At 38.0% G+C, this 20,567-nt stretch overlaps 1 protein-coding gene across 1 annotated transcript in view; it reads left to right on the top strand.

Annotated features, from left to right (window-relative positions):
* cemip (cell migration inducing hyaluronidase 1) overlaps positions 1–20,567 on the top strand; it is a 119,402-nt gene that overhangs the window by 75,380 nt on the left and 23,455 nt on the right. Inside the window, exons 15-20 of the mRNA XM_076109780.1 lie at positions 1,889–1,958; positions 2,416–2,544; positions 7,878–7,963; positions 9,246–9,377; positions 9,676–9,711; positions 12,580–12,735. Of these exons, the coding sequence (XP_075965895.1) occupies positions 1,889–1,958; positions 2,416–2,544; positions 7,878–7,963; positions 9,246–9,377; positions 9,676–9,711; positions 12,580–12,735 (609 nt within the window). The remainder of the gene's footprint in view (positions 1–1,888; positions 1,959–2,415; positions 2,545–7,877; positions 7,964–9,245; positions 9,378–9,675; positions 9,712–12,579; positions 12,736–20,567) is intronic.

Below are 20,567 nucleotides of genomic sequence, written 5' to 3'. Positions count from 1 at the left end.
ACGAACTCTGGGTCGTGACCGAAAGGACAAGGTCGCGGCTACAAGCGGCCGAAATGAGCTTCCTCCGTAGGGTGGCCGGGCTCAGCCTTAGAGATAGGGTAAGGAGCTCGGTCATCAGGAGGGAGCTTGGAGTCGAGCCGCTACTCCTTCGCGTTGAAAGGAATCAGCTGAGGTGGTTCGGACATCTAATTAGGATGCCTCCTGGACGCCTCCCACTGGAGGTTTTCCAGGCACGTCCAACTGGGAAGAGACCCCGGGGAAGACCCAGAACACGCTGGAGGGATTACATCTCCCAGCTGGCCTGGGAACGCCTCGGGATCCCCCAGAATGAGCTGGAACATGTTGCCGGTGAGAGGGAAGTCTGGGTCAGCCTGCTTGGCCTGTTGCCACCGCGTTCCGCCCCAGGATAAGCGGAGGAAAATGGATGGATGGATGATGAATTTGAAGATGTTATATCTGTTACAGTGTTGCCACACAATTCAGAAGCTAACCAGAGAGAAGGGAATGGTGTTTGCTCTAGGTAGGCAACTTTAGAACAGAGTAAACACTTTTCATACATACATACATACATAGAAACTTTACCCCAACACTTTTGCACCAATTGAAAAGGCACAATAGACGGTAAATACACAATAAATACATACTTAGAGTGCAGACCTGGTGTATGGAGCTTACCCAAACGCCTGCTAGACACGAATATTTTAAACTGATTTTTCAAAGTATTTACAGACTCAGTGAACCGTAGGGGTGCAGGAAGAGCATTCCACAACCTTGGTGCTGCTGCCTCAAAAGCTCGGTCACCATGGGTCTTGAAGCGAGTGCGTGGGATAGACAGAAAATGTAACATGTTTGATCTGAGAGCACAAGCTGGTGAATAAGGGTGAAGTAGTTCAGCCACATATGTAGGAGTCTGACCGTGTAGTGCTCTGTAAGTGAGAGAATGTTAAAGTGGATCCTATAAGCTACAGGGAGCCAGTGGAGAGATCGGAGTATGGTGGTGAAGTGAGACCGTCTATTTGTCCTAGTGAGTAATCTGGCGGCAGCATTCTGGATGACCTGCAAATGGTTAAGAGCAGACGCACTGAGTGAGGAGAAAAGTGCTTTTTGATAATCAATGCGTGAAGAGATAGATGATCATCTCTGGTTGAGCTGTTGATACTACAGATCTCAGTTTGCTGATATTTCTTAGGTGGAAGAAACATGATCTGGACAGCTGCTAAACATTGTACTTTATAGGGTAACCTGTATTAGTACTAGTCATTCATTAAAATATCAATCTTTATACAGTAACCTGTACAGGTACTAGCCATAGTACTAAAAAACTGCGTTCCCCAGCTTTATTATTGATGACCCTATTGTATTGATGTACAGTAGAAATAAAGATAAGAGAATGTAGTGTAGTACATTCATTAAAAACTACAGCCACAAAGCATCTCTTACCATATCAATCATAAATGAGCTGCAAATATGTTTTCATAAATCACAAAAAATATCAGCAATACAACTTAAAACAATTTGATTAAATGATATTTTATGCTGAACTGGAATCAAAGCGGTTAAGGTAGAAAAGAAAAGCCCATATCTGATGGCTGAACGGAAGACTGCTTAAAGACACTCAGCTCCTTAAACGTTTCTGGTGGATATTTTAATGTAGAGATGTGACGGACATTAAGACAGTTAAGATTTGATACCAAGAAAAGAGATTCCCCAATACTTTTACATGAGGCGTAGTCTCAGATGTCATTTCCTCTCCCTCAGTTACTGTTATTGTGTTGAGAGGCAGTGTTCACATTTTCTTTAATTACCTAGTTTAACTGGTTCAAACTATTTGGGTGAACTCCAATAAGAATAATGATTTTCTCTTTTTCCTTTCAAACACTTTTTGTAGCGCCACTTCAACTTTCTGGATCGCCAACCCCAATAACAACCTCATCAACTGTGCTGCTGCAGGCTCAGAGGTGAGACCCCCCCCCCCCCCCCCCCCCCCCATCTCTCTCCAGGTGGAGGTCTGTCTCATTACCGCAGTGCCAGGTCAGATTAATGGTTGTGTGCTCCTATTAACTTCAGAGTGAAGCAGACAACAGACACAGGCACTGCCGCACTTTCACCATGATAGAGTGCCAATTATGATCGTACTTCTGGGATTTTACAAGGATACGTCGGGCGGAATGGAGTCTCATTCATCCCCGCCAATGTAATAACTTATCTCATTTGCATACGAGTGAAGAACAATACAAAAACAGGCAGGCTGACATGCAGAGTGGCAAAGGCGAGGCTGTAGTAGGAGTGGGAGTGTGTGCGAGCTTGATTACAAATATCTCTACATGAAACTACACATTTGCATGGGTGCTTTATTGTTCTGCATTTATAGGAATTCAAAATACTCTTTTTATATGTTTGTGTGTGATCCCTCAGGAAACAGGTTTCTGGTTCATCTTCCACCATGTGCCCACCGGGCCCTCAGAGGGTCTGTACTCCCCCGGACACACCGAACACACACCTATGGGCCAATTCACTAACAACAGAGCCCATTCCAACTACAGGGTGAGTCTGAGGAAGGACTGGTGCCAGGGGAGGAAAAGGTCTTGGACTAGCCTGTTCTTTCAGAACAAGCCAGATGTGCCAATATAAAATAAAAATAAAAACATTTGAATACTAAAAACAGAACATCACTAAGAGCTAAGGGGAGAGAAGAGTGTCGGTAGTCACCTGCTATGCAAAAAAAGAGAGGACAAGCATTAGGTGAATAGTAGGAATAAACAAATTGAAAACAGACAACAGAAGAAAGTGAGCCAAAAGAGAGGGATGAGATGGAGGACAGGTCAGAGTTTGGAGGCACCTGCGGCATCAAGCTCAGCCCAGCAGAGAGAGATTTATGAGGTGCTGGTGGAGAGGAAGTGTGACTGTTTCACCCTCCTTCCTCTGTGCCCAACAATGAGTTATTTTCCCCACCATCTCACACCCTCCTTCCCTTTTAATTTGGATCATCTTAATGGGAGCATAGCTCATGTCAGGCTGCCACCCAAGGATGTTCATGAGAGAAGAGGTTGTGTCAGGGCTGCAGGTTGGGCGTTTACAGCAGCAACACAGTGGTTGTCTTTGTTTTGATCAGCAAACTGACTGAGGAGCATTTGTATCATTTGTAATATTTGGATTTTTCAGAGCTCTGAAACAACTAGGGCTAGTGCAGGGGTCTCAAACTCGCGGCCCGCGGGCCAATTGCGAGCCGATATTGTGTGGCCCCCTACCTAACATAAAAGTGTAATGTTAATGCGGCCCGCGCGTTTTTCTCACGTGCACCTTTTTGCCGAGTTGTTGCGCGAGTCGTTGTGGGCGTTTTATATTTATAACGTGAATTAGCGAAACTCGTCACTTGGTTGAAACGTGATTCAGGAGTGACACCAAGTGGAAGGAAAATATATCTCACCCAGTCCCAGTCATGTCTTTCTCAAAACCTGCCATGAAGAGAAAAGTTGGCGAAGAGCACAGACAATTCCAGGAAAAGTGGGAGAGGAATATTTTTTTGTTGAGCACCGGGGCACTCCGACGTGTCTTATATGCACAGAGAAAGTCGCGGTACATAAGGAGTACAACCTCAAACGTCATTACTCAAAGAGACATGCCGAGGAGTATACAAAATACCAGGGAGATGAGAGAGAGGCCCGGGTCGGCGATCTTAAAACATGTTTACTGAGGCGACAAGATTTTTTTAAGAAAGCGAGCAAAGCGAGCTACGTGGTGAGTGAGATGATCGCCAAGGCGGGAAAGCCATTCAAAGAAGGCGAGTTCATAAACATTTGCATGTTACAGGCTGCAAGTATAGTCTGTCCGGAAAAAAAGAGTCAGTTTAGCAACATCAGCCTTTCAGCCAACACAGTGGCAGAGCGCATTTCTGACCTGTCAGGTAACATATATGATCAACTGCGGGAGAAAGCCAAACATTTCTGTGCATTCTCAGTTGCTCTTGATGAGAGCACAGACATCACTGACACTGCGCAGCTCGCAATATATGTCCGCGGAGTTGATGACAGTTTTGAAGTGATGGAGGAGTTGCTCACAGTGATTCCAATGCATGGCCAGACCACCGCTCAGGAGATATTCTGTGATGCCATTGTGGATGCCGGTTTAACATGGAAGAGGTTTGCTGGAATAACAACCGACGGAGCACCATCAATGACAGGGAGGAAAAATGGACTGGTGGCACTTGTTCAAAGAAAACTGGAAGAGGAGGGTGTGGAGGAGGCCATTGCTCTGCACTGCATTATCCATCAGCAGGCCCTTTGCAGCAAATGCCTGAAGTTTGACAATGTGATGTCTGTTGTTGTGAAATGCATCAACCATATTAGATCCAGGGGCTTAAAGCAACGGCAGTTCCGCGCCTTTTTGGAGGAAATAGAGTCAGCATATGAGGATGTCCTCTACTTCACCGAGGTACGTTGGCTCACCAGGGGAAACGCCTTGAAGAGGTTCTTTGAGTTGAGAGCAGAAGTGAAAGCCTTCATGGAGAAGGATGGGATGGCTGTTCCTGTGCTAAGTGATCCCAAATGGCTCATGGACTTAGCTTTTCTTGTTGACATCACACAGGAGCTGAATGTACTGAACAAGAAGTTACAAGGCCAAGGGCAGCTTGTCAGTGCTGCCTATGACAACGTCAGAGCATTCTCCACAAAACTTGTGTTATGGAAAGCCCAGCTCTCTCAGACAAACTTCTGCCATTTCCCAACATGCAAGGCACTCATGGGTGCGGGCACACCATTCAGTGGTGAGAAGTATGCTGATGCCATTGTAAACCTACAGGAGGAATTTGATCACAGGTTTGCAGACTTCAAGACACACAGAGCCACTTTTCAAATCTTTGCTGACCCCTTCTCCTTTGATGTGCAAGATGCCCCTCCTGTGCTTCAAATGGAGCTCATTGACCTGCAGTGCAATTCTGAACTCAAAGGGAGGTGAGTGGAATAGCAGACAAGCTTGGATAATTTTTGAGAGAATTGCCCCCCACCTTCCCTGAGCTTTCCAGGATGTTCAAGCGGACCATGTGCCTTTTTGGGAGCACATATCTGTGTGAAAAGCTCTTCTCAACCATGAACTTTAATAAGTCAAAGTACAGGTCCAAACTTACTGATGAGCATCTTCAAGCCATACTGAGGGTCTCAACTGCTTCCTCCCTCAAGCCAAATGTGGCTGAGCTGTGTGAGAGGAAGCGCTGCCAGGTCTCTGGTAGCAAGGAGTAGGCAAGAGAAGCCTATGTTCTGAAGAACCGTTCATGTTCTGAACTGTTATTAATGAAGATTGGATCAGTTGTACTTTTTTTTGGAATACTTGATGCGGCCCAGCCTCACCCAGACTCTACCTCCAGCGGCCCCCAGGTAAGTTGAGTTTGAGACCCTAGCTTTGTTACTTGGATGGATGTTAAATTGAATGTTTCTGGCATGATTATGGGAAAGCTCCACTTAGTGAGATTTGAGACGGATGGATATAATATTGATATACTTAATGCTTTGGGGGATTTTGACTTGAATTTTTCTTGCTAATCATTGCTCCATAATACAATAGCTATACCTCAAGTGGACATCAGGACAATAGCATATATTCGCCCCATGAGAAAGTGGCTTAATCTGGTGCTAAATAGTAAAAACTACAATTCTGAAGCCAGGGCTCTAGATAGATATATTAGAATGCATAATTCTATGCTGTAATGGCCGTGAGATCAAAAGATGTGGTTTTAATTGGTTTTATTGGCCTAAATTGTTGCTCTCAAGGGTCTGAGTGTCCGTGTTTTGCTACGCAGTTTATTATAGACTTATAGGAGCTGAGGTTGAACTTCCAAATTCAATTAAAAAAAACGGCAGAGAGCTTAAGTAAAAGAGCAGGTGAAGCAAGTCACAGATCTTTTTCTCAGGAGTTGGTTATCACCAACCCAAAGCTACAAGGAAAGTCAATATGGGACTTGAATTCAATGTGTCAAAATATCCCAATAGAATGCTCAGGCTGTGTTCTGCTGGATGTTCTGCTGGATGTGAAAGGAGGTCATTCAATAGTTCACTAATTGATAATTTTTTAATGGAAATTCTTGGACATTTTTGTTAACAGCTGGTCCTTGATATCAGACAGAAGTAGACAAAGGCAGGCTGAAATGACAGCTGTTAGATCTGATGAGCTGTAGCTATAGCATGCTAACGAATATCAACTATTTTTATCGTTTCCTGCTGGCTCGTTTGAAAACCAGAAACCTATTGAATAAACGTTTGTAAGTATGCATTTCATAGCTACATACATCACATTCTCCTAATTGAGTGCCACGTGATGACGCTAAAAAAACATCTCGTGCTAAATTATACAGGCCCCAAGCCTAATATAAATACTTTTTTAAATATTATTATTTGTATTATTAAACTGATGACAGGGGCTACCATGCAGGATTCATCAGGACTCTAACTACACAGTCATCTATACACTTAACCCCAAGTTGCTCCCGCAGCCTGCACAGCCTACCCAAGGACACATCGACATGGACTAACGAAGCCAGGGATGGAGCCGCCTACCCTCTGATTAAAGGACTACCCTGCTCTACCACTGAGTCACAGTCGCCCATAGTCAGTGTGGACGAGTCTTTCTTCCCTCTTGATGTCAAATAGTCCTTAATGCTGGTTGAAACTATCACACACGCACAAGCCTGGCTATTTGAAGTTCATAACATTATGAAACAAATTCACATTTCTGAGATGAGAGCAGCTACCCAAAGCTACGGACATTTTAAAACCAGAGAGAGACGTGAACAGGTCAGGGTTAGTAGACATCTTTATTAAATCTCCACAAACACTGTCAGGACCACAACATCGAGCAGGATATTCACTGAGACTGGTGATATAAATGAGAGCTGGGCTGTTCAACATGTGTCTAGAAAGAGCCGCAAAAGTAAAGATTACGTCCACCAGCTCCCCCTACCCCAGCTCAGCAGGGGCCTCGCCTCACAACCATCAATCCCAGAGCCACCGAGGAGGAAGCAGCGTTTGAAGCTGGGGAAACACGTCTCAGTCTCTTGGACCATCAGCACCATCAATACTCTTCTCTTTGTACACCAACAGCTGCACCCCTACTCACCGGTCCGTTACACTCCTGAAGTTTGTGGATGACACCGCCCTAATTGGACTCATCTCTGGTGGGGATGAGTCCGTCTATAGGTAGGAGATCGACCATCTATTGACCTGCTGCAGATATAACCCAGGACCTCAAGTAGGAGCTGAAGAAGTCCAGCCTGCCAAAGACAATGATGGTGCACTCCTACACTGCCATCACTGAGTCCTTCCTCACTGAGTTCACCACACTGCAGCCACTGCCAAGGACAAGGGCAGACTGCAGTGTATCATTCACTCTGCTGAGAGGGTGATTGGCTGCAATCTGCCATCCCTCCGTGACTTGTTGGACCGTGAGGCGGGCAAGAACAATTGTGGCTCACCCAATTATTTTGAATTATGTCTCTATACTATTCCACTGTGTTTATTGTAATGCACCAATCACCAAGTCAAATTTATTTATTAAGTGCAAACATACTTGGCAATAAACCGTTTCTTATTCTCTGCAGTTGCACCTAATTTATTGGATAAAGAAGCCAACAAGCAATGTACTCTTCTCTCGGTGGGAAATAATTGTTTCAGCTCAACTAAAAAGTCCGTTATTTTCATAACTAGAGTGCAACTTGAATATTCACTTAATTTCACATTCATATAGAGAATCTGTTGATAGCAAAAACCCGTAACTCAACTTCTGACTGTCAATCTTATGTCTAACCTATTTCTAACATTGCTAAATTCTTTATTCTTTGTGTTTGGTGTCTTATATGCTTGACCATGTAATTTTTCTTCTTTCTGTTCCAGGCTGGAATGATCCTTGATAATGGAGTAAAGACCACCCAGGCAAACGACAAGGACAAGAGACCCTTCCTGTCTCTGATTGGAGCCAGGTCAGACTGTAACAAGCAAACACCCTGTATGACAAGCTGATGTCACATCACACCCAGTATAATTCAGCATGACGGATTCACAGTCTGTAATGGTCATGTTTGCTGTTGACGGTTTGAAGCAAACAAATGTTGGTATTTTAAAATGGAATCAAAGCAGGGAGTGTTTTTGAAATCAACTCAAGAAGAAGTGCAAAAGTAGAGCAGCAGGCTGTGTCATAGTTAGTCCCATGTGCTCGGTGTCATCTTGACCTCATCACTTCAATGTGAATACACCCTACACACCAGTCCCTTCTCACTTCAATGACGCTCTGCAAAGGTAGGACATGTTGTCTCTCTCAGAAAGCTTTCTCTCGGACTGTCAAAATCAACTTGTAATGGAAAGTGATCCTGACTGGACAGGAACAGCAGAACTCTAAGTTATTCTGTCCTGCTGAAAGAATATGAACACAAATCAATTAAAGCTGTAATCTTTAGGATTTTCATCATATCAAACCATATGTATGATCCTATTCAAGGATAGTATTTTTTCAGTGTATTTACATTGTGTAGCTGCCTCTATATTCAAATTGCATACTCGTGCCAGGGCTGTGATAAGACCATGTCCAACTCAAGTCTAAAAACCTTTGCGCACCAAGTACATATTTTTGTATGCATTTTTATAATCCGTTATCTGATAAAAATTGTTACGCACAGAAACCTTGCACACTGAGTCTGAGGTGTTTGATTATTTGATTTGAAGCAAAACTGAATGAATTATGTGAGAGCGATGGATGGTGCTAGTTAGCAGAGCACAACCTCTACACAACATGAGGTTGTATTTATTTTTAAACCTTTAACAATTTTCTATGAAAACTACGGATTTGGTATGCAAAGGCCTTCAGTCCATGTGGAGTCGAACCAGAGTAAAACAACACAAAAGATAAGCAGAGCCCTATTGCAATATATCTCTAACTGATGTTCAAAGGACTATTATATTCTGATCCAATCATATACTGATTATACAGAGCATATTTACATTAGTTTAGATATTTTAAAGTGGGTTTATGTTCCTTCAGAAATACAAATTGTTGCGTTTTATATGTTTTTCTAAATGTTTGTTAACAACTCTCAGAAGAAAAATAGAGTTCTATAAGAAATACATGTGTATTGCACAACGTTTGTAATTAGTTACTTTGCAGTCCTGCATGCACAGCACACTCATAGGTATACAATGCATCTCAATACAATGACATTACAAGTGAACACTGTCATCTCTTCTCTGTGTGTCTGTTGAATTGTTTAGGTATGGCCCCCACCAGGACGCTGATCCCTTCAAACCCAGAGTCCCTGCTCTAATCCACCATTTTGTAGCCTATAAGAACCAGGACCACGGAGCCTGGCTGAGAGGAGGGGATGTCTGGCTGGATGACTGCCAGTATGTAGGCCTACGACATTGATACAGTGATAGAGATCTTTATCAATTAGTTGACTGAATGTATGTTTGTCTGAGTTTGTGAACTTACACTTATTTAATACCATCATTATGTTCATGCAGCACAGGTTGTTTTCTATTGTGCACGTGTGCAGATAAAAGGGAGAAATTCATCCTATATCTAATGAGAATGATAACCTTCAGAGTGTGTGTGTGTGTGTGTGTGTGTGTGTATTCATTCACTGGAGACCTCAGACTGTTGCTGTCCTCACAGTGATAATATTCTCTCTTTCTTGTTTAGATTTGCTGATAATGGCATTGGCCTCACTCTGGCGAGGTATGAGCCCCCCCCCCCCCCCCCCCACACACACACGGTTCATATCTCTATGGACAGAAATAATGGACTTGTGTTTGTATTTACCAGTGTATGCATGATCCTCTCTCTCTCACCCTGTCTGTAAGAGTAATTGGAAAACACCTTATAAGGAGTCTGTTGGGGATGCACTGGGAAACAGAGCGCTTTGATGCAGTGTAGGAAGTCATTTATGGGTGTGATGGTCACAAAGGTGGGAATTGGTGAGAAGTTTTCATCAGACTTTACAAAACAGGGTGTCCAGATGAAAACAGCATGTATGAGTCTTTAAACGCCAGCTTGGTGTCTCAGTGTGTTCGGGGGAACAGAGCTTTGGCAAAATAATGACGTAAGGCAGCCCACTGAGGCTGTGTGCCAGTACAGTTAAAAAAGATGAGCTTTTGTCATCTCTAACAATCTCTGCCGTCGTTCTTTTTAGATGTCAATATAGCTAAATACATCGCTTCATTGTGTCAGGTCAGCTGGGCAGTCTGTCCCAATTCTTACCACATGTTGACTGGAATACACAGAAAGATGAGATTCAGCCATTTTATGTTGTGCAGGTCTTTTAATAACACCTAATGTGAATGCACATTTAAATACATACACAAAAATGGCTTTAAGTACTACCTGTCCAATGTGTTGATAGGCAGAGAGACCTGATAGGCATGATGCTCATGTGCTTAAAGGCTCGCCAGTTATTTAGTGTAACACTTACATGAAGTTTAGAGAGACACAAGACACAGATTTAAAAAAGAATAACTGTGCAGCATAGGTTGAGATATCCTGACCTTCAAGGGAAATTCACCACCTTCATATAGATGTCCAATCATTGCTGATGGTAAATGTAGTCCACTTAAGAAATCAATTTTCCACTGCCGCTATATTGACGGCGAAAGCTAATCTCTCCTGCTGCGGCGACAACATCCAACACAACTGCCAATGCTGACATTCATTAATGTAGAATGATTCCATTTCTGTTGGCATCTGAGGGAACATTTGAGCAAAGACTGGACCAGTCAGTGTTGAGCCACAGAAGACATTATACGGCTGTCTTCTCATGCTGAGTAGTACGAGCCATGACGGGTACACTGATCTGGTTCCCCTTTAATACCACTCTGTACTTGTTACATATAAACATTGCTACACAGAGAGATATCAAAAGATCTCATGTGCATACGGCATCGAGCTGCAGCTAGCTAGCTTAATAGTTTTAGCTTCAGCTAACTGCAGTGATGGATGGTAGACAGACGCCCTGTACATTCTAAGTTCCGCCTCACACTGTGGATTACAGAGAACACTGCAGAATGCTGTAATGCCGTACGTTCATTATTCAAAATGGTTTCAGCTTTCAGGTTTCTCATTTTCTAGTTCAGTGACTTTATCACTAACTGTTTAGAATTTAGAAATCATTTAGAAATACCACTGGAACAATATGCACTGTGTGATTTATCATTTATAGTCTACTTTCCCTTTTGATTATCACAAAAATGTATAATTTTTTTAAAGTGTGCTTTTAATACAAACATCTTACTGTTGAACTTTGTGCTCCTACTATAAGAACTCTTTACAATGTACTGCAGTGTCAATGAGCTTTTCTCTGTGACTTCTAGCCTCAGGTCATCTTAAAGTAATGTTAAAAGGATTGTAAATCCTTCTTAAGCTTAATAGATGTTTCCCAAAAACACCTTATCTTAAGATGCTCCTAAACTGAAGTTATACAAAGGTCCACTAGGGTCCATGTAACCATGAATGTCTTCATCAGAGGGTGTACGTGTCGGCTCTGTGGACATCCGGGGACCGTGGTGACCTCGTAGCGCCCCTCATGTCTGCAGCTGTCTGTGTACATGTCCGTGTATCCGAGGTGTTAGAAGTGTCATAGATTTTAAAGTACCTCCTACCCACTCATAGAACGAGCATCTGAAGAAAATTACAATAGTTTTATTGTTTTTCTCATTTATTGCATGATATAGTCTTTTATTTTACCATGACCATTAATGCTCCTTTGTTACGTGTTGGAAAAGGACACAAAACTAGGCTAACACACATACACACTCAAAAATGATACAAATAAATAAAACAGTTATTGATACTTTGTGTTGCATATCCCCGGACTGATTACGTTAGCCTCATTTCCACTGCATGGTATGGCGCGGCTCAACTCGACTAGCTTGGAACTGCCCTCTTCGTTTTTCCATTCGCAAAAGTTCTGGATAGTACCCAGTACGTTTTATAGTACCATGTCAGTTGAGGTTCCAAGTGAGCTGAGCCGATACTAGCTGGAGTTAAAAAACGCAGATCACTGATTGGTCAGAGATAAACATCACTAGCTTGACACAGGAAATCCTGCACAAACCCGCCATTTTTAAATAACCCAGCAACAATCAATAGTGACCCCCATTGTTTTATTTCCCTGGACCTTGATTTTAAATAATGGCAGCCCACAAATCTATGCAGTGACAAAGTGTAGATGTTCCTCTGTTTGGTTGCTGCTGAATGGATCCAGTCCCGCCTACACTGAGAAGGTTCTATCTGTAGTGGAAACAAAATTCACAAAAGTCTGGGACTAAAAGTGCGTCGAGTAGAGTTGTATTTAGCGGTACCATGCAGTGGGAATGAGGCATTTGTCTTCCTTATGTAAAGTGTGTTTGTTTTATTTTTCGTCCCTCATAAACTCTGACAGTAGATTAATATCTATCATGATCATGTATTTTCTGGCTCGATAGCAGCTCGGCCTCTGCTGCTTTGTGTTCTCAGTATGTAGTTACCTCTTTATCTGAAATGTTTTGTTCTACACATGTCGTCTATACTATGTGTAGAGCAATAACTTCCTCTACCCGTCTGTGTGTGCAGTGGAGGGACCTTTCCAGATGATGACGGCTCTCGTCAGCAGGTGAAAAACTCGCTGTTTGTGGGTGAAAGTGACAATCGTGGGATGCCCCTCCTTGACAACAAGATCTGGGGCCCCGGGGGTTCTGACCTCACTGGCAGAACCCTGCCACGTGGCATGTAAGGGACAATTACAGCTTATTTGAGCTTCTTTTGGTTTCACAGACGCATCAAGGTGATAAATGGTCAGATGTTGTATTTTGACTTTGCTGTCCGGGGACCCAAAAAGTTTACATTTAACCATTGATTTTTAACATGTCACATGAACACTAGTATTCTGGTTATGATCAGGATTTGGAATGCCCTGATAATGTGTTTGTCGATTTAGACATCACATCCTGGTTTAAGAGACCTGGCCCCTTGTCCTGGTCTATGGACCTAGATATGCCTTTTACAATAGTCCCACAGAAACCTGGATACCATCGCTTCTAAACACCTCATCCATAATCATGATCATCTTCTTATCACTCCCATTCTAATGCTTGAGACGGGCCAAACTGAGCCTACTAGTAGGTGTAGATAGGTAGTTGTAGGTTGATAACCGCTGGCAGCGCCCATTCAATTGGCTGATAAGATTAGAAGCGGGTGATAGATAAGCCTGATCCGGTGGTGGTACAACGTGTTAAATACACCAGAGACTAGAAGGGTTCACCAGAAACTGTTGAAGTAACTCAGTTTACTTAGAAGAGTAAAGACATACCTGCAGATGATCAGAAACCTTGCACAGATTCCCTGCCCTCCAGCTCCAGCTCTTCTCCTCACACTCAGGCTGCTTCTGTGTGCTCGTGAAACGTCCGCTCTCAGATTTCTCGTATGCTCTTGGATTTCTTTTGTGTAACAACCCTGTCAGAATTCCCCAACCAATAGAATGCCAGGTGTAGTGTTGACCAATGAAAGATCCTTGCCTCATTGTGGGTTTTGAGGGAGAACATTGCAAAATCTGAAGCGAAAGAACATTCTCTTGATAAAGATAGGAGAAAAGCTGTATAGATCATTACAGAATCATGTACACAGTGAGCTGAATAGTAATTCTAGATGTTCACTGTAAACTTCACATCCCAAATATGATCAGAACTGTAATAAGACTCATAATACCAAGATACCAGGGCACATGCTGATAAAACACCGTGTTGCTGTATTACTGTTTAAACCTACAGTAGACAGCAAGAGGCCTTTTGTCATGCAAATCATGTGAACGTGTCTCTGCCATGAAAACGTGTTGCCACCGTGTTGCCAACGGACATGAATTAAAACTGACCACAGCTGCTGCTCTTCATGAAGGAGCAAAATGAAAACATTTGACAGACATTTTTCCAGTGTTAATACCCCAAAGATTGGTTGTAGGCGGAGTTCCAGTTCAAAAGAGACTGATTTGTGTGAGAGCCATGACTTGGTATGCTAGAAATCAGTCCTGTCCCATCCCACCTGACAGAGTACAGAGGGAACGTCTCCTCAGCATCATTATCCGAGATTCCTCTATTGTGTGGAAAAAAAAGAGAACTTCATCTTCAGCCTGACATTCTTTGATGCTACTAGCTGAACTTGACTACTTGGGAACGCCATTGCACAAGTGCTGTCACGCTGTGCAGTGCTGAACATTTCAGCAGAATCCATGGAAGGGAGTCAGCTGTACACACACTTCTTTCCGCAGTCCAAAAGCACCAGAGTCTTAATGTGGTAGTTGGTATTTCTCTTTGTTTTATTTACCGTGGTGGTGAATGTCTGAACTTGAACATGTCACAATGGCCACATTGTACAAATGTGCAAAACGGACACTGCCTTTTTCAATTGGAATTTACATCCAGACATGTTACTTAAAGTATGGTTACAGAATAGTTTTTTATGTTACAATGGCTTCAGTATGACGAACCCACATGGAATTATCACCGACTCTACTTTTACTTTGTTGTTGTTTTTATACAGCCAACAACAAATATTAATTAGTTTCAGTCTTAGTATCATTGTATGGAACAAGTTAAAAATCACTCTTAACATTTGTAACATTATCAACTTACAAAGTTAATGTGGTTAACATGTCAGCAACTGTAGCCTTTCCACATCCAGCAGGCACAAAGCAATATTAGCATATATTTGGAGGAATGTTTGTGTTCCCCTGATGAAAAGTCCAATATTCAAACTCCTCTTAGCCCTGTTTGGGTCTCTAACAAATCGTCTTTAGATGAAGGACATAAACTGGGAAACTCACTTTGTTATTTATGTGGGTATCTGGAGTGCCTACCAGTTGGTACCACAAACGTTTTGTGAACGTTTGTGGTATATATGTATATACATATATGTATATATGTATATATGTATATACATAGATGTATATATGTATATACATATATACATATATACATAGATGTATATATGTATATACATATATACATATATACATATATGTATATATGTATATACGTATATACATATATATATATGTATATATATATATATATATATATATATGTATATATGTATATACATATATGTATATATATATGTATATATGTATATGTATATATGTATATACATATATACATATACGTATATGTATATATGTATATACGTATATACATATATATATATATGTATATATGTATATACATATATGTATATATGTATATATGTATATACATAGATGTATATATGTATATACATATATACATATATACATATATGTATATACATATATATATATATGTATATATGTATATATGTATATATGTATATACATATATGTATATATGTATATACATATATGTATATACATATATGTATATACATATATGTATATATGTATATACATATATGTATATATGTATATACATATATGTATATATGTATATACATATATGTATATATGTATATACATATATGTATATATGTATATACATATATGTATATATGTATATACATATATGTATATATGTATATACATATATGTATATATGTATATACATATATGTATATATGTATATACATATATACATATACGTATATGTATATATGTATATACGTATATATGTATATACATATATACATATACGTATATGTATATATGTATATACGTATATACATATATGTATATATGTATATACGTATATACGTATATGTATATATGTATATACGTATATACGTATATGTATATATGTATATACGTATATACATATATGTATATATGTATATACGTATATACATATACGTATATACGTATATACATATATGTATATACGTATATACGTATATACATATACGTATATACGTATATACGTATATACGTATATATGTATATACGTATATATGTATATACGTATATACGTATATGTATATACGTATATACGTATATATGTATATACGTATATATATGTATATATGTATATACGTATATATATGTATATATGTATATATATGTATATATGTATATATGTATATATATGTATATATGTATATATGTATATATATGTATATATGTATATATGTATATATATGTATATATATGTATATATGTGTATATATGTATATATATGTATATATATGTATATATGTATATATATGTATATATGTATATATATGTATATGTATATATGTATATATATATGTATATTTGTATATATGTGTATATATATGTATATTTGTATATTTGTATATATGTGTATATATATGTATATTTGTATATATGTGTATATATGTATATATGTGTATGTGTATATATATGTATATATGTGTATGTGTATATATATGTATATATGTATATATGTGTATATATATGTATATAGATATGTATATGTATATAGATATGTATATATATGTATAGATATGTATATGTATATATGTGTATATATATGTATATAGATATGTATATATGTATATAGATATGTATATAGATATGTATATATGTATATAGATATGTATATAGATATGTATATATGTGTATATATATGTATATAGATATGTATATATGTGTGTATATATGTATATATATATGTATATATATATGTATATGTATATATGTATATATATATGTATATGTATATATGTGTATATATATGTATATATATATGTATATGTATATATGTGTATATATATGTATATATATATGTATATGTATATATGTGTATATATATGTATATAGATATGTATATATGTATATAGATATGTATATAGATATGTATATATGTGTATAGATATGTATATAGATATGTATATATGTGTATATATATGTATATAGATATGTATATATGTATATAGATATGTATATATGTATATGTATATAGATATGTATATAGATATGTATATGTATATAGATATGTATATGTATATATGTATATGTATATAGATATGTATATGTATATATGTATATAGATATGTATATGTATATATGTATATGTATATAGATATGTATATGTATATATGTATATAGATATGTATATGTATATATGTATATAGATATGTATATGTATATATGTATATAGATATGTATATGTATATAGATGTATATAGATATGTATATGTATATAGATGTATATAGATATGTATATGTGTATATATATGTATATATGTATATAGATATAGATATGTATATATGTATATAGATATAGATATGTATATATGTATATATGTATATATGTATATGTGTGTATATGTATATATATATGTGTGTATATGTATATATATATGTGTGTATATGTATATATATATGTGTGTAAATGTATATATATATGTGTGTATGTGTATATATATATGTGTGTATGTGTATATATATATGTGTATATATGTATATAGATATGTATATATGTATATGTATATATGTGTATATATATGTATATAGATATGTATATATGTATATGTATATATGTGTATATATATAGTTATATATGTGTATATATATGTATATATATGTATATGTATAGTTATATATGTGTATGTATATGTATATATGTGTATATATATGTATATAGATATGTATATGTATATAGATATGTATATAGATATGTATATGTATATAGATATGTATATGTATGTATATGTATATAGATATGTATATGTATATAGATATGTATATGTATATATGTATATAGATATGTATATGTATATATATGTATATAGATATGTATATGTATATAGATATATAGATATGTATATGTGTATAGATATGTATATATGTATATAGATATAGATATGTATATAGATATAGATATGTATATATGTATATAGATATAGATATGTATATATGTATATGTATATGTATATGTGTGTATATGTATATGTATATGTGTGTATATGTATATATATGTGTGTAAATGTATATATATATGTGTGTATGTGTATATATATATGTGTGTATGTGTATATATATATGTGTATATATGTATATATATATTTGTATATATGTATATATATATGTGTATATATGTATATATATATGTATATATATATTTGTATATATGTATATATATATGTGTATATATGTATATATATATATTTGTATATATGTATATATATGTGTATATATGTATATATATGTGTATATATGTATATGTATAAATATGTGTATATATGTATATGTATGTGTGTATATATGTATATGTATGTGTGTATATATATATATATGGATATGTATGTGTGTATATATATATATGTATGTGTGTATATATATATATATATATATGTATATGTGTATATATATACAGTTGTGTGAAAAAGTGTTTGCCCCCTTCCTGATTTCTTATTTTTTTGCATGTTTGTCACACTTAAATGTTTCAGATCATCAAATAAATTTAAATATTAGACAAAGATAACACAAGTAAACACAAAATGCAGTTTTTAAATGAAGGTTTTCATAATTAAGGGGGAAAAAATCCAAACCTACATGGCCCTGTGTGAAAAAGTGATTGCCCCCTAAACCTAATAACTGGTTGGGCCACCCTTAGCAGCAACAACTGCAATCAAGCGTTTGCGATAACTGGCAATGAGTCTTTTACAGCGCTGTAGAGGAATTTTGGCCCACTCATCTTTGCAGAATTGTTGTAATTCAGCCACATTGGAGGGTTTTCGAGCATGAACCGCCTTTTTAAGGTCATGCCACAGCATCTCAATCGGATTCAGGTCGGGACTTTGACTAGGCCACTCCAAAGTCTTCATTTTGTTTTTCTTAAGCCATTCAGAGGTGGACTTGCTGGTGTGTTTTGGATCATTGTCCTGCTGCAGAACCCAAGTGCGCTTCAGCTTGAGGTCACGAACAGATGGCCGGACATTCTCCTTCAGGATTTGTTGGTAGACAGCAGAATTCATGGTTCCATTTACCACAGCAAGTCTTCCAGGTCCTGAAGCAGCAAAACAGCCCCAGACCATCACACTACCACCACCATATTTTACTGTTGGTATGATGTTCCTTTTCTGAAATGCCGTGTTACTTTTACGCCAGATGTAATGGGACATACACCTTCCAAAAAGTTAAACTTTTGTCTCGTCAGTCCACAGAGTATTTTCCCAAAAGTCTTGGGGATCTTCAAGATGTTTTCTGGCAAAACTGAGACGAGCCTTTATGTTCTTTTTGCTCAGCAGTGGTTTTCGTCTTGGAACTCTGCCATGCAGGCCATTTTTGCCCAGTCTCTTTCTTATGGTGGGGTCATGAACACTGACCTTAATTGAGGCAAGTGAGGCCTGCAGTTCTTTGGATGTTGTTCTGGGGTCTTTTGTGACCTCTTGGATGAGTCGTCGCTGCGCTCTTGGGGTAATTTTAGTCGGCCGGCCACTCCTGGGAAGGTTCACCACTGTTCCATGTTTTCACCATTTGTGGATAATGGCTCTCACTGTGGTTCGCTGGAGTCCCAAAGCTTTAGAAATGGCTTTGTAACCTTTTCCAGACTGATAGATCTCAATTACTTTGGTAAACCACAGTTAATTTATGTTTTAACAGGGGGGGGCAATCACTTTTTCACACAGGGCCATGTAGGTTTGGATTTTTTTCCCCCTTAATAATAAAAACCTTCATTTAAAAACTGCATTTTGTGTTTACTTGTGTTATCTTTGTCTAATATTTAAATTTGTTTGATGATCTGAAACATTTAAGTGTGACAAACATGCAAAAAAATAAGAAATCAGGAAGGGGGCAAACACTTTTTCACACCACTGTACCTGGTGTGACACAGAACGCACAGGTGCAGGAATATAAATCAGGTAACAGATCGATGATTTGGATAAAATGAGTAGCTCTGGACCAGTTAGTGCCTCTCTGTCAGTGTAAATAACAACTATTTCAACAACTGTCTGTACTTCAGTGACTAACTTCAAAATAGTTCAATCACTCACTTACCAGCGAAATATAACTTTTTAGAGTGATGAAGGGTTTGTTTAGTCAAAACTACTTGGTTTAGTTTGGGTTAAAATAAATGACTTTTATTATTATATTATATATACATAAAAAAACATATGTTTCCCTCAAAACGTAATTGACGTAAGTCTTTTTCTATTTATATTGTGGGTGAAACTAATGCTGTGTCTCAATTCGGATACTTCTGTGAGTACACCAAGCAGTACACTGTGTACTCTATGTACTTGCGTAGTGCGTGAATTTCGACAGGGTAGTTTTGTCGGAAATCGAACACTGCTGTTGTGCACTCACTAGAATTGATCGCCGCTGTTAGCTAGCTAGCTCGTTTGTGGTACCAAATCATGACAGACTGTTAAATAACCCCCAAAAACAATACTCATGGCTTCTCTATGACTACAGTTAGTGGTACTCAACTTTCATTTGTATAGTGCGGTACTCACTGGAACCTCCCCTTCTGCTACGTAGCCAAGATAGAGACCGCTGAGGGTGAGAAGTGTCCAGCGTTACATTTTTGGACTGTTCTGAGTACACCTTCCAGGTGTCATAGTGCACTACAAACAAGTTAGTAATCCTTCATACATTGTCCTCAGTCAGTGATAGGTACATAGCCTGCTATCAG

The sequence above is a fragment of the Anarhichas minor genome, unplaced genomic scaffold (assembly GCF_050575085.1).
Source record: "Anarhichas minor isolate MPS153535 unplaced genomic scaffold, ASM5057508v1 ptg000042l, whole genome shotgun sequence".
Taxonomy (NCBI): domain Eukaryota; kingdom Metazoa; phylum Chordata; class Actinopteri; order Perciformes; family Anarhichadidae; genus Anarhichas; species Anarhichas minor.
The sequence above is the reverse complement of the archived record's forward strand: the minus strand, read 5'-3'. Positions and strand labels throughout refer to the sequence as shown.